Source organism: Calonectris borealis, chromosome 5 (assembly GCF_964195595.1).
Source record: "Calonectris borealis chromosome 5, bCalBor7.hap1.2, whole genome shotgun sequence".
In the NCBI taxonomy this organism is placed as follows: Eukaryota; Metazoa; Chordata; class Aves; order Procellariiformes; family Procellariidae; genus Calonectris; species Calonectris borealis.
The window spans coordinates 46,870,018-46,885,362 of record NC_134316.1 but is presented as its reverse complement, the minus strand read 5'-3'; the positions used below and the strand labels follow the sequence as shown (position 1 = coordinate 46,885,362).

At 49.2% G+C, this 15,345-nt stretch overlaps 1 protein-coding gene across 1 annotated transcript in view; it reads left to right on the top strand.

The window, feature by feature from the left end:
- Positions 1-15,345, top strand: part of PRDM11 (PR/SET domain 11) — a 49,908-nt gene that overhangs the window by 5,414 nt on the left and 29,149 nt on the right. Inside the window, exons 2-5 of the mRNA XM_075152336.1 lie at positions 12,815-12,933; positions 13,513-13,616; positions 13,987-14,249; positions 15,220-15,287. Of these exons, the coding sequence (XP_075008437.1) occupies positions 12,818-12,933; positions 13,513-13,616; positions 13,987-14,249; positions 15,220-15,287 (551 nt within the window). The 5' untranslated portion in view covers positions 12,815-12,817. The remainder of the gene's footprint in view (positions 1-12,814; positions 12,934-13,512; positions 13,617-13,986; positions 14,250-15,219; positions 15,288-15,345) is intronic.

Genomic DNA, 15,345 nt, shown 5'->3' with positions numbered 1-15,345 from the left:
TCCGAAATAAGTGTCGGTGTCGATCCCTGCCGGGGCTGGCACTCCCGGCAGCTCAGCCGGGCTGCCTGTGCTGCTGTCAGCTGCGGGCTGGGCTTTGCGGGTGGAAGCTTGACCGTAGGTACTGGGGGTGATGTATGAGGATGGAGTGGTGAAAGTGCATGGGAGGTGACGTGGGGGATTATCTCGTGCGGCAGCTCTAGAATTGCTTTAATTAGCTACCCCTGAGAGCCAGCAGTGCTCCCGCCTCGCACAGCACTGTGCAGCGGGGAGCCGATGCGCTGAGCATCCTTTGCCAGTCCCCCAGCCAGGTCATCCCTGCGCGCTGGGGAGGGCTGGCTCCGGGCTCCTGCTTGCGGATCAGGGTGCTGCGGGCACGCAGCTCCCGTGGATCTCCGCAAACGCCCTGTCAGAGTGTTTCAGAGTGTTGAAGGCTGGTAATTGGAGCTGGTGTTGGTCAGGGACATCAGGTGTTTCCAGGCTGATCACCGACGTGAGATATTGTCCAGTACATTCCTTTTCAGTACAATGAGTTTTATTTTGAAAATGTATCAAATAAACTGTATCATAATATGCTGAGTGGAGTTAAATGTGGTCCTTCAACGGCAGACTCAAGCAGCTGAGCAGACTAAGTGTAAGAAAGACATCGTAAGTTTGGCTGGGATTACGTTTCCACTCCTAGCATCGTCCTCTTTACACCTTTCATTTGGATAAACCTTGACTTCCTCGTGTCTGTGTATATCAGAGGATTTTGCTGCTGTGTTTTTTTTTTTTTAATTTCTTTTGTTCTGAGGCTGCTGGAGTACTTCATGTGGTCTGCTGCTTTCTTTAAATTGGAGACCTTTTGCTTGGAAAGGCTAATGCAAATGTTAAATACACCACAGTTTGCAGAGTCCAGTCCTTTCATCCCTTCAGAGGAAATTAATGAAAACACTTGGAAACTGACTGAAGGAAAAATCAGTGCTGATGACACGTGAACATACTTTTGTGACCAATAAAACACGTTCTAGAGTTGTCATGTGTACACACCTAGGCATGCAGATTATCTTTTTTGAGCTCAAATGAGATCGATCAGCTTTTGACGAATAGAAGCTTTTTAATTACTGAATTTCTCTTCCCTTTGTGATTGGGAAGAGAATTTTCTTATGTGTGGTATGTGTGTAAGTTGCTCTGCTCCTTGAGAAATTTTTCCTAAATCATGTAGTGAGGGACCACAGGATGGGTGCAGGGGTACCTGACCTTCAGTGCAGAATCCCGCCAGCTAACGCTGCGTTGCTGTTGCAAAGGCATTACCTCCAGAAAGGTGGATCCACTTAGTGCATCTCCTGGATGTGTTGAGAGCTAGCACCGAGATGCTCTTTAGGTCTTAACTGGTGGGTGGCTGGGTTTTTCTTAACTAGGTCTCATTCTGTAGTCAGGTGTTGAAGTGTTGCTTTTGAATTCTCTTGGGGTAGTCGGTGAACTTTCGTAGTCCCTCAGTGACTTGCATACGTGAAGTCACTGTGAAGTGCTCCCTCTTCTGTTTGGACTGGGATTGAATGAGTTCTTTCCATGCCTCCGCTAATCAGCATTTTAAAAACGTCCGTAGTGTAGAGGACCAGGTATTTCTGTGCAACCCAATACCTTTATGTAGAAGACGCACTTGAGGAGCAGGGCTTGAAGGAATGGACCAGAAGTGCTTGGCCTCTGCTGGCAATTTTTTTGTAGTTAGCTACGTTAGGATACACAGGGTCTGAACATCCCTCTCTCTGTATGGAAGGGAATGTGCAGATCAAATGGTGGTGGTAGTGAATTCAGCACACAGATATCTGATTTCTTGGCAGATCTGACCCTGGGAGTACCTGGACTGTTGCCTGCCCCAAGGAAAAGGGGGTCGGTGTGACCCATGCTCAGCCAGTGCTCATCCAAGCGGTGTAACGTGAGCCCCTAACCTGTAGACAGATTTACCAGCCCTGAATAATGTCTGTGAGATCTTATCTTCCTAATGGCCTGCAAGAGGGTACAAATGAGGAGAAATAAATACGGCTCTTGCTTTTTCTTCCTCTGCATTTTGTGGAACGGTTGATCTGTTCTCGTTCTGCCTGGTGTGTTCATTAGTGCTTTTAAAGGACTGAGCTAGCTTGTTAGAATTTTAGGAACAAATGAAAATACGGTTTGCTTCTACCTTCTCATTTTCCCCCTCAAATATTCTTTCCCTTTTTGCTGAACAAGTGAAAAGAAAGGAGCCGCTTGCTGTGTCCTGAAGCCCAAGTAGAGTCAAACCACTGTAACAAACACAGAGGAACCATCACGTAACATCCTTCAATAGAAATGAACAGGCACCAACTGGACAAGTGGTACAGAAGCAGGATTTCATCTTTATTTTGCGTCTGTACCCATAGGTCCCAATTGAATGGGGATCCCCCTGCGGCTGAGACTGTCTGCCTAGAGGTATTGGTGCTGCAGAGGCTTTACAATTTGACGATTGATTCCTGAAGCTTTTGCCTTGGGTGGTGGGAAGGGGCATTGCTCAATAACCAAGCGCCAACTGGAAGTCCAGAGGTCTGTAGGAGGGGTGGGGGTTTCTCATCTGCCTTTGGGGTAATGAGCTTTGGGTTGCGATTTGTAAGCAATACCATCTGCTCAAGAAACTTGCTGTCATGTGGCTGTATCGAGGGTGAAACTGTGTTTTGTGGTTCATGCGTTTTACGTGACAGAATTTAAGGGCGGTCTTACAAAAATCACCGGTGTGTATGAAGGCAGACCAGCGCTCGGTTGTCACTGTTGAGCGCATTGTTGGCTTTGTGCACGTAAAGGGTGCTCTGGTGAAATGCACTGAGCTTTCTGACTTGGTGGGGCAGTTTGATGCTCGTGCATTGCTTGGTTATGGCTTACAGATGTGCGTGCAAGTCCCGTCAGTCCATCCCCTGCGACACCACTAAACATTCACCAGTGGAAAAAAAAGACAGTACTGCAGATAATCTTTTTTTTTAAAAAAAAGAAAAAGCTGGGACTTATGGAAAAGTGTTGAGTGAAAAGCCATCTTTTTAAAAGATGGATGTGCTCTCCAGAAGGGCTAATTTAGACACTGAGGAAATATATGTGGAGCTGATTGCTGGCTGTGTGCCAGTCACTGAAGGGCACCGGAGGCTGAAATGCCAGGCAGCGCTGGTAGTGCTGGCACTTCAGCCCATGACGGTTGGGTTGCATGAATTATCTCTCTGCCTTCCAGCTAATTTTATCCTGTTGATTTTTCATGAATCATTTCCCATCTCTGTGGGTTAGAAATTAAAGTGGAAGTTTGCTAGCCAGAATAGCCACATCTGCTATTTAGAAAGTAGTGTCTGGGGTTTGCTTCCTGCCCACCCCCGCGCCTTCCCTTCCCTTTCCCTTTTTACCTCCGTTGATGTTCAAATACGTGAATCACTGGTGTCACTCACCCACAGAAATTTTTAGACTGGCCAGCCTGCACAATGCAGGGGTCCTCTAGATGCGCGTGAGTTCGCGGCGGGAGCCGGGCGACGTGGGCGGCAGGAGGGTGTTGAGTGCTATGTGGCAGGGTCCCAGGCACGCGGCGAGGCTCACAGGACCCTGAATTTTCTGCGTGTGCCTTATAAAACATTAAAGGCACTCCATTGTCTTTTCCCTCTCCCAGCACAGCAGAAGAGTAGGACCGCTGCGGTGGCCCAGCCTGCTGCATGCCTCCCAAGCGCTTCCTCACTCCAGACTTCTTGTCTGTCCACGGATGGGAGGAGAAGGTCCTTTAGGGAGTAAATTCACGTCTCTGCTTTCTATAAAAGCATCTGCATGATGAAAAACTTAACTTTTCCAGAGCCAAACCTTTGTTGAGTTGTGTGCTCTTGATTGCCATCAAGGCTGCCATCTGGGCCAGCAGCAAGGAAAGGATAAGTTGATTATACAAAAGTTGAGCCCTATAAGTAGGGATCCAGGGACCGGCACAGGAGTTGCGTAGCATGGGTCCTGTGGGTAAGCAAAGTTTTGCTGGCGGCTGCGCTTAGGAAAAAGCACGTTCCCTTGAAACAAAGTGAGCACTAGATAAACGAGAAGAGGTCTCTACCTTGCTGATGTTCGTTTTTAATCAGTCTTGGTGGATCACAGCAAATCTAGGAGAGGGAAGAGTGATTGCGTTGTGGCGGTTCTGAAAATAGCCAAGTGGATGGCCCAGGGAGTTGTAGGTTGGGTGGCATGACACCAATCCTGGGTAAATATAAGCAATTCATGCTTGAAACTTGATGTTATGGAAAGTTTCTTGTACTTCTCAAACAGGTCTGATTTTGTTCTTTGAGAAGCTTACGGTTGGCTTAAAGAAAGATCCGTAGATGTGATATACTTAGGTGTATAAGGCAGTTAACTCAGTGCATGAGAACCCAATTAATATCTAATGCCAAAGAATATCAATAAAATACGAGTGGCTTAGGAAGTGAAGGTAGTGATTGATAGTGAGTCAGCATCCAATAAATAAAGTGAAGTGGCAGTATAAACAGTAAGGAGGATGAAGGATACTCTAAGCTAAAGGACGGTATTAGCACACTAATAAATCAACCGTTTGTGGATTAACTTTAAGATGAACGTAGAAAACGTTTTTTCAGCGTCAAAAGATCAAGGGTCTGGCATTGCCGCCTTAGACGAGGGGAGCAAATAATCCAGCTATTTTAAGCTAGAGCTTGATCATTTTACAGAAGAGTCTCTGCAACACGATATGTGGAGACTGTGTTTTCAAAGAAGTAGACTCGATGACCCTTCCCTTCAAATGAGGGGAAGGGAGAAGCCAATTCTGCCTGACACTTACTCAGTGGTGTAGAAGGCACCATGACTCACCACCAGCGAAATGCGTAGATGAAACAAGTTTGGTGAATTATAGCTGTTGATAGGGGCAGGACGGAGTGCTGCAGTTTGTTTGGTAAATGGACCCATTGAAAGAAAATCATTTTCATGCAGACAAGTGGAGAGTTATGAACCTGGAAAGGCATGTCCTGAACGTGATCTGTGAAGGGGGGCCTGTGTCCCGAGCAGTCTCGTGTGAGAACGTGGGGGTCGGAATGGGCCAGCAGCTCCAGGGAGCTTTCTGTGCCAGGTCCTCGCTGGAAAAGACGACTGTGATTTTGGACACACAAACGGGGAGGTAATGAATCAGGGTGATGAGGTAGTTTTATGTCTGTAACCCTTATATTTACTCCAGACTCAGTCTTGTATCAGTGTGGCTTTCTGGTGCCAGCATCTTAAAATAACGTAGACAAAATTGGAAGAGTTACACAGAATGATGAAAATTGTTGGAAAGCTGAGAAGATGCTGCATGGGTACGTATCCAGGGCTCTGCTATGTATATGTTTTTATTCAGTGCTTATCACCGGTGCTATCCAAACACCTTTCAGCAGTGCCTTACAGGAACAAGACTTACATCTCCCACTTGGTTGTACTCTTATTCTGTCCTTGGGGAGAAAAATGTTGGTGGAATAGCATCTTGTTTTAGTACTGGGGTTTTGTGCCTGTTTGTTTTAACTTTAAAAATGTAGGTATATATTTATGTTGAAGAAGCCAAAGGCAAAGAAGTGCAGCTGGCAGTCCTGACCAAAGATGGTGAGGTTTGTTACAGCCATTAACCTGGGCAGCAGTTCTTTCCATTTGCTCAAAGCAGTGTCCCAACATGCCGGGTATTTCAGCCTTTCCCACCAGGCTGCAGGGCCCTTTGAAAGAACTGCTGACTGGTGCCGAGAACTAGAGAGATTCACCTATACCTTGTCCATGATGGGGATTAACAGCTGACATGAACTTCTGATGAAATGTTGGCTTCTCTTACCCTGGCTAGACTCAGATGGAGATTTTGTCCTGTTTGTAGGCTAAAGGTAAGGGCGAGTGATGTACAGGGGATCAAGTTGACCTAATTCTCCTTTCCACCCTTAAAACATGAATCTGTGAGATCCGTGCAGAGAGCCGAATACAGCAAAAATGAGAAGATTCCGGTTCACGGTAATTATTTTTAATGTATTTTAAAAACACAAGTCACTTGCTTATTCTTTCAGCTGCAGTGAGTAGCCGCCATGGCTCCGTGGCATGCCGCACTGTTTCTGAGGCTTAGGCTGCACGGGAGCTTTATGTTGTCAGCATCCCGCTGTGTTGAGTCCTTACTCAACACTTAACGTAGAGGAGTTGCACCAATTAATACCCAATTTGCAGAGGCTTGTGCTGATCCATGACGCTAGCTTCCTACTCTGAGATCAACAAAGGGCAAATGCTCCCAACTGACCATAATACAGAATTTTGTGTCAAATCCTGTAAAGTCAGCAGCATTTTCCACCTTCACCCTAGGACAAACTTAAGACTAGTTCAGGGATTTTTTCAGAGGTTCTTTCCCTTCTTCCCCCTCTGAAACACGTCTGTCATGAAATAATCATGGCAGATTTTGATGATATGTTTTGCCAATGAACCATGTAAGAGTGACAGTGTGAACGCATCTCGCATCCACTTGAAATGACAGAAGGATTTCCAGGTTGGCACGTGGGAATTTCTCTGTCCCCAGCCTGTCTGCAGTCGGGATGACGCCGGGAACTTGGTGTCGTGGCAGCCCGATGCTGTTTGTCGTGTTAGTTGCTGGTTTTGAGCAAGTTGTTGAAACCACTGGGAACTCTCAGCCCTTCCTGCTGTATACAACAGGTTTAAGTCTCGTGGTTTTGAAGCTTGCTCTCCAAGCTTCTTCAGAAAGCTGCAGCAAAACTGGTGGTGCTTCCAGGTATCTTTCTTGTAGTCCTGACCTTCTTCAGTATTTTGAGAATTCAAAACTCAAATAAAATGTTTCATACTTCTGGTGAATTTATGGCTACCGACTGTAGTGGAGTAATTGGCAATGATTTAAACAAGTCCTAGTTGCGGCCCGTGTTGCTCAAATCCTACGTCGTCCGTGCCCTATAATTTCCACTAATTAAGTTTGAATTTGTGACTGCCCCAGCTTGTCTCCAGCTGCACAGGCTGCATTCGGCCCTGCTCTGCGGCTGTCGGGGAAGAGCCCTGGCCTTGCATTAAACTGGGAAGCGGGTCATCGAGTCTTGCCTTGCCACCAGCCTTCACTGTGCCGGGACGCTGCTCTGCTGCACCGCCGGGTAGAGGACCGCTTCACCCGCAGGAGCATCCTACTTCGGGGGGGGAAAGTTGAGCCAGCGCTGTGGGAACTGTCGAGGCGAAAGCAATTTTCCCATCGGAGCATGGGGTTAGTGTCTGCTTGTGGACAGTGGTCCTCCTCTGAGCAAACTGGTTCTCCCTCTTATTTTGTGGGATCTCCCGGTGTTTGCATTGGCTGCGAGCGTGAGCTGCGTAGCCAGCTGGTGCTTCATAAAGTGACCTGAAATGGTTGGCATGGCTGAGGACCTTGGTAAGTGAATTCACCTTGGGGAAAACAGTCAGCCTGGGTCTTTCGTGGCTGTTTAGGGGGGAGCTCGGAGCCTTCAATGCTGTGCTTTATTCCTCCTTCTCGGCTCGTCAGTAGCTGACTGTTCTGGATTACTATTTCTGGTGATAATATGCAACTGTAGAAAAAGCATATGAATTCAAGTCCATCTTTCACCATGGGCCTGCACTTTAAAACTAAAATGGGGTACAAGCTGTGCAAGATCTTTCTTAAAAGAAGAGGGGATGACCTCCAGAAGGCTGGCAGTGAGAAACTGAGTGAAGGAGCTGTGTGCTGAGGAGGGGATGGATTCTTATACAGCTGTTTCACATGCAAGAATGTCCCAATCTGGGAAACGTGCCAGTAAAATGTAAAATTAAAGCTCTGTTTTGGAGGCTGATGCATGCAGATAAGAGTCTGTGGCTGTTAACTAATAACTACAGGAGCGGCAGTGATAAAGGCGGCATGCTTGAGGACAGGAATTCACAGGTTCGTTCATGCTTAACCCCATTTGGATGTTTTTTCCTGCATTAGAGATTAACAGCTCAGAAGTTCTTGTGTTTTCTACTTCCCTGATTGTGAGCAACACGGTAAAGCCACTGCAGATCTTAACATGTGTCATGCAGAAGCATGACAGGACCTTGCCTACTTTGTAAAGAGAACGGGAGAGGTTATGTGGCACTGCCTGTGAACCTGGGGATGCCTCTTGGCATTTGTAGCAGTCACGTTGGTGTCCTGGGCCTGCCGAGGGGTGTTGTGCCTCATACCACCGCTGCCTTTGCTGTACAAAAGACTTGACGTTGTGTGCAAACGGCACCTGGATCTTCACAGCATCCCTCTCGCCTTGAGATTGTCCTCTCTGACGTGCACATTGATACTGGGAGGACTGACGGTCCTGATGGCCACAGGGACACGCACCTGGGAGGCCGAACACCCCCCGGGAATACCTTCAGCAGTAACCAAGGAGCCTGCTCTGCTTATGCTTACATGGTGCTTCTCCACATCATCTGAAATCTTCAGAGGATCTTCATATTTAGGTGTTAGAAAAACACAGCTATAAAAATTGCCAAAAAAACCCCAAACAATGAAGCGGAGGGAGTGAAGTGCAGAATATGAACTAGACTCTTGTCTAGTGGAAGACTAGAGGGGGAGGAGAAAGGGCAAGAAAGAGACTAATGGGCAGTGAAATTAGTAAAACTTAAAAGCAGCTTTAAATACATGAAAAGCTAAAAGGGTCCTAAAAGCATAGTCATCTACTGATGCCTGGAACTGGAGAAATGTCAAATGTTTCTCTCTTGTAGCTAGCAGAAGAGCTAGGTGATGGTACCAGTTACAGCAGCAGCGCAATGCTCTCTGTTGTAGCAGTAGCTTGGGAAATTACCAAACAGCAGCTACTACAGCAGTACATTTTTAAGTTTGCAGTTCTGGCTAACTTGCATCCAGGGGTTTTAAAAGGGCTGGCTGAGCAGCGCTCTCTGGGCCATAAATTCTAAATTTAACAAAAAAAGTACACGTAATGAGTTAGACAGAAAAAAATGTTGTGTGTTAGTCATAAACAACTAAGCTAATACCAAGTCTAATCTGGGCAAACAAGAATGCTAGGCTACCTGCAGTCTGATGTTGGCTTCCAGTAAAATAATGTAATAGCTGGTAGGGATTGGATTGGTCTTGATTTAAGGGGGTATTAATTGTAATAATCAGTCTGTACAGATTTTTTTAAAATAGGTCTTTTCTAACATGGTGTGATTTTCTGATGTTGCTGTAATTTTGGTTGATAAAGTTAGAGTGGTGGTATGTCTTGCACGTTCAGTGTACTGAAGTTGTGCCACAGGTCATCGGAATAAGCAGCTAGAATGATTCAATGTGTCACACGCTGTCGGAGCGGCTCCAGAGGAGGCCACAAAAATGATCGGAGGGATGGAACCCTCCTATGAAGAAAGGCTGAGAGAGTTGGGGTTGTTCAGCCTGGAGAAGAGAAGGCTCCGGGGAGACCTTATTGCAGCCTTTCAGTACTTAAAGGGGCTGATAAGAAAGATGGGGACAGACTTTTTAGCAGGGCCTGTTGTGACAGGACAAGGGGGAATGGCTTTAAACTAAAAGAGGGGAGATTCAGACTAGGTAGAAGGAAGAAATTTTTTACGCTGAGGGTGGTGAAACGCTGGCACAGGTTGCCCAGAGAGGTGGTGGATACCCATCCTGGGAACATTCAAGATCAGGTGGACGGGGCTCTGAGCAACCTGATCAAGTTGAAGATGTCCCTGCCCACGGCAGGGGGGTTGGACTAGATGGCCTTTAAAGGTCCCTTCCAAACTATTCTATGATTCTATGAATAAACGAAAACCTGACTAAATGAAATGTCACAGTGTGACAACAAAAGGAGAGCCGTTGCTGATGGTGTATTTCTAGTAGTGTCAGCTGGCAGTTGTTTTTTTGGCTTGATGCTAATCAAGGGGTGGGTGTTGGTCTCTTCTCCCAAGTAACAAGTGATAGGACGAGAAGAAACGGCCTCAAATTGTGCCAGGGGAGGTTTAGATTGGCTATTAGGAAAAATTTCTTCACTGAAAGGGTTATCAAGCATCGGAAGAGGCTGCCCAGGGAAGTGGTTGGGTCGCCATCCCTGGAGATACTTAAAATACATGTAAATGTGGCACTTTGGGCCATGGTTTAGTGGTGGACTTGGCAGTGTTAGGTTTACGGTTGGATTCGATGATGATCTTAAAGGTCTTTTCCAGCCTAAATGATTCTATGAGTCTAAGTTTGTCGGTGTCCTGGAAGAAAACACAAAGTTAATCTGGATTATGTTCGTGGGCAACACAAAGTCCGGGCAAGACACGAGTAATGAAAAGAGACAAGTTAGTGGTGGAGGTGTGATCGTGTGTATGCTGGGCGAGACAAGAAGGAGTTGTGTGAATGCCTTAAAAGCAGGCCCCTAGTCGCAGAGCAGGTAGGAGGGCCGGAGGGGGTGTGCGGTGGCCTGGGAGCTGTTGCAGGAGCTAGGGCTCTTACGGCAGCACAGTGGTTCACCAAACGCAAAACCCCAACTGGGCACAGTGGCCAGAAAGTACTGGCGGTACTTGGACGCAAACATGGAAACCCTGAGCAGGGGCAGGGAGGGTGTTACCTCGGTGCAAGGCGCTGCTCCCGTCAGCGCAGGAGTGCTGCAGCCGGTGCTGCGCAGGAATGTTGCTGATAAGTTGGAGGGAGTTCAGGGAGGACCATGAGAGGGGAGGGCTGCAAAATGTGCCATACAGTAACATGAGGAGCTCCTTTTTTTTTTTTCTTGTTGGAGGTACGCTGTAGTTTTACTAGGAGTTCACTGAAGGAAGCGTGGTGGCCTGCCTTGCGCAGGAGGTCAGACTGCGCCGTCACTGGGTCTCTCTCGCTCCGTAACGGAGGAGTCTCCATGAGGGAAAAGTGGGAAAGGAAAACCCATTGTCTCTTCAGAGACGGATGTCTGCTTCCTACTGAAGCCTTGGGGGTTGTGGGTGTTTAAACTCCGGGTGTCTCGTACGCCAGGCTTCCTAAACGGGTGGGTTTTCTGACCGAGGGCATCTGCCCCGTAGCCAGCATCCGCCTCTCCTGCGCCCGCTAACCAGCTCTGGGGCAGCACCCGTCTCTTCTTGTTTTTTAACATTTTTCCCCTCCCCCAGCTGCTTGCTTTTCCCCTCCTGAGCTGCTTTACTGCAGACTTTTCAGGAAAGACCTTTCCTTGTCCTATGGGTAAGGCAGATAGCCCCTGCCTGCAGCACCGGCTGGTGCGTGGGGACAGGAGTGGAGAGCTTCCCTCTCGCTTCGGAGAGTGCGGGGGCTCAGCCTGCCAGAATAATGAGCCCCTCCTTGCCCTTAATATTGCTTTCCTTCTGAGTGGCTGTGGTAATTCTGGAAGAAAATGTGTCTTGTTTTGGGCATCTTGTAAAGCCTTAAAAGTGCATATATTTGCACGTATCTGGTTGTACTTACGCGGAGGCTTTGCTTTCAGAGCACTGTACGAGTATAAACTAGTGCTTCCTTGATACAGGCTCGATGAAGGTCTTTCAGGCTGCACATTGGCATGTGAGAAGTTGGGCTGAAAAAACTAATCATTTGTCCCCTGACACAAAGAGGAGCCGCAGAGGCTGGGAATAGCATTCCTTCTTGCTGTAAACAGGGCACAAACGCAGACCAGGCTTCCATGGTGCTCAGTCCCGTACAAGCACGTGTAGAGTAAGAAAATTCCTGTCTTCAGGGGTTTGTGACCTCAGAACGTGAATTTCGGGATGCCCAGAGCCAAGTCGCAATGGGGACGGGCTCTTCCATCAGCTTCCCTGACAGAAGGGGTCCGCTCAGCTGCTGAGGCCCCTCCGTCAGGCACTGCGAGCATGCAGTGTAATGGAGCGTGCCGTCGGGAAGCAGACGTGGAAAGTGGGATCACGGGAGACTTTGTGGGGAGCAGCTGTGAAGTCTGGCCGATCTGGTATGGTGCCTGAGAGCAGCCAGTTTGTGTGCCTTGGGGGAAGTCTTAAGACGAATGCAATGAAGAGATGAGCGGCACTCTGCTTTATTCCTTGTTTCAAGCTGGGATGCTCTGAAGCTTTGCAACCCTTCCAAAAGTCTTAATATTAATTAAACCAATTCTGAATTATCATCACTCGCCTTACCAGTGATGATATTTTCTCTCCAGCACCATCCCATTATGGGGGGAAGGGGCAAGTGTTACCGTTTTGGAGCTTGCTGTTCTTAGACATCATTAAGTGGCTCCTGGCTCTCGCATTGAGCTGAGGGAGAAGCATTTTCACTACAACGGCTTGCGTGCCAGCAGGGTGGTGGTAGCTCAGCTGCGGTCATCGCAAGGGGCAGCAAGCTCAAGAGCATGACTTGTGCAGTTTTGATGGAGTCCTGCAGGGTGCTGTAGGCGCTCACCTGTTTGTCAGAGATGTCCGGAGCACACGGAAGGCTCCATCTGCAGGGGTGTAGTACACCATGCTCTGTTCCCAGATGGAGACTGGCATATGTTATATTTGTAGACGGATCCTGGTTCATGCCACGACCTGCGTTCCTCTTTCATGTCATTCTGTCCTGAAAGACTTGCTCTGAGGTAGTGGTGCTCTGTGTTTCCATAACACATCCCACCCATCGGTCTTAAATTCCATGCGCAACGTTTTTAACGGGCGCTGCGGAGCATACTTCCGATTCCCCATGCCTCAGGTTGCTCCGTGGTGTCTCATGCTCTTCGCCTGACCTGCAACTGAACGGCTCTTTCCTCCCTGGCGCGGGAGGGGGTTTCCACCTACGTGCACGCGTCGGTGCCCCAGTGCGTGATGGCGGCTCTTGGTGCCGCGAGGGAGCCTGCTCTGCTGGCTGCGTCCTGGCCCGGGGGAGGAGGGCTGTGGTTCCTGGGGGAGGAAGGTTGTGATTTCCTGGCCACTCATTTTCCTCCTCCCTTCCTTCATTCTTTTTCAGAACATGAGTGAAAACTTGAAGGACTGTTTGATCCAGACCCAGGCTTCCTTAGGGGAGATGGTGACAATAAAAACAGAGGCCTGCTCTCCGCGCCGGGACCAGGAGTATGGACAACCTTGGTACGCGGCTGGGCTGCAGTCCGATGTACTCTAACCCCCTTCGCTCCACTCCCCCCCCAGCTTAAAGTTGATTTTGAGGGATACGCTTGAACCTCTGGAAGTTATTAAAACCCTCCCTGGCGAGGTCTGCCTTGAGGTGTACGGCAGGGCTGGTCACCTACTCCTGTGCTAGGCACGTCTCTGCTACGTGCGCTAGTTCGCGTCAGGCCTTGCGGTGCCGGCGCGCGTTGAGGGTCGCGCCTTGCCTTTGAGCAGCGCGTTCCCCGGGCCGCAGCGGCGCGGCGCGGCCTTCCTGCTGGGGGGAGTCCCCTCTGCCCCTCTCCTGCCTGCTGTGGGACATGCCCGGTGAGTGCCACGCGCGGAGGTTGCTCTAGCTGAGGCCACTACCTGCTGCAGGCTTTAGCCTTAAGCCATCTCAGGTACCAGCTTTTGGCAGGTTGGGTGGCGTGTTGAGTCATTTCTCTGCTGCAGGTGTGGGGACTCGGAGAGTTGTTCAGACCCTGTTGCCTCTGCTCCTCTCCGTGTGCAGTCCCAACGTCTTGGTAGGTTAACGTCATCTTTCCGTTGCTCCCTCCTCAGCTCTGGAAGGCCCGACCCGCAGTCCATGGAGGTGGAGCCCAAGAAACTGAAAGGGAAACGGGATTTGATCATGACCAAGAGCTTTCAGCAAGTGGATTTCTGGTGTAAGTGTCTTGTGAGTGAGGGAAAAGCAACACCGCTGCTTAGATAGACTTCGGTCTTTCCTAGTCAGCTCCCTGCTGGTTTGCGGTGGGAGGCAGGGAAGAAGAAAGTCAGGGACAGATTTGCGTGCTCTCCTGAAAAGAGCCGATGAGGAAAGCTGTTGCACAAAAGCAGAGACGTGTGACGAAAAAAGCGAGCAGCCAGTGAAGCGTCTACGCGTGTGGAGGCTTTGGGGAAGGGGCTCGGCCAGGCCGGGGGGAGGACGGGGAGCTGGGGCGTGCTGTCCTGAGCGCTGTGCATCCTATGAGCTGCGTGAGCCTGTACGGACATCATGTCTGCCTGACCTAACCCCTGCTCCCCTCGCACCCGCAGTCTGCGAGTCCTGCCAGGAGTACTTTGTGGATGAGTGCCCGAACCATGGCCCCCCGGTGTTCGTGTCTGACACCCCAGTGCCCGTTGGCATCCCTGACCGGGCAGCGCTGACCATCCCACCTGGAATGGAGGTGGTGAAAGAGCCCAACGGGGAGAACGACGTGCGCTGTATGAACGAGGTGATCCCCAAAGGTCACATCTTCGGGCCGTACGAGGGGCAGATCTCTAGCCAGGACAAGTCTGCAGGATTCTTCTCGTGGCTGGTGAGTGACGTGTCTCCCCAACGAAGTGACGCCCCAGCCGTGCAGCTCGGAGCTGGGGGACTGTGGAGCCAGACCTTAACCATCTTCCCCCTTCTCTGAAGATCTTCCGCTGACCCACATGGGCAATAGGCAAACATTGACCTGCCATAATTATTAGCAGCTTAAGGGTATAGGTACGTGAAAGGAGACCAGGTGCCATGGCACCCGAGTTCAGTTCACAGCTGTAGGAAGCAGAGCTTGCTTCTCCTCTCCCCCTTGCCATGTTTTTCCATCCCCACTCAACCTCGAGGGCTCCTCCAGTACCTTTCTCTGCCCTGGTCATCATTTTGAGGACAGAGGAAGGATGTATCTAGAGATTGCAGAGCTCTCTCATGGGCCTGCAGCACGGCCTCCCAGCCCGCTTGAGCAGAGCAGGTGGCCCAAGAGGCCAGGACAGAGGTCCAGTCCATCAGGAACTGATCTACATGCAGACTCCAGTAGCAAAACCCGTATTTTTCTACCCTAGTACTACAGGCCTCGGTTAGTCTATGAGATAGAGATGTCACTAGGTCGACGGACATTAATTATTATCAGAAATGAGATGTGGAACTTGAGTTATAGGTGGCAAAAAAATTGAGAACTGCTGATATGAAATGCTGCTCACGCTTTTCTGTCTGTAAAATAAACGTGTGTCTCAGTCCTGTCCTGAAAGGAAAGTTAATCTTTTCTGTCTCAGGACTGTTAACAATTTTGTCAGCTGCATCCATAGTTCTGTGTTACGGACATTTGTACGTAGGAAAACGCCTCTTACTCAGTTCAGAGCAGCCTCTACCCACATATCCAGGGCAGCAGCCTGTAGTACTAGGAGAGCTGGCGCAGAGTTTCATGTCCTGACTTAAGGCTGGAACTGAAGCAGTGATTTGAGAGTCGTAGACCTTCTTCTGTCTGGACCAGCTAGTTGACGTGCTGCATCTGTTCTCTTGTTCCGCAGATCGTTGATAAGAACAACCGCTACAAATCCATCGATGGGACGGATGAAACCAAATCAAACTGGATGAGGTGAGTCCAGTTCTCTTCTGCCTTCCCTTTTGGGGCTCTGTCTTCCAGAGAGAGGCCA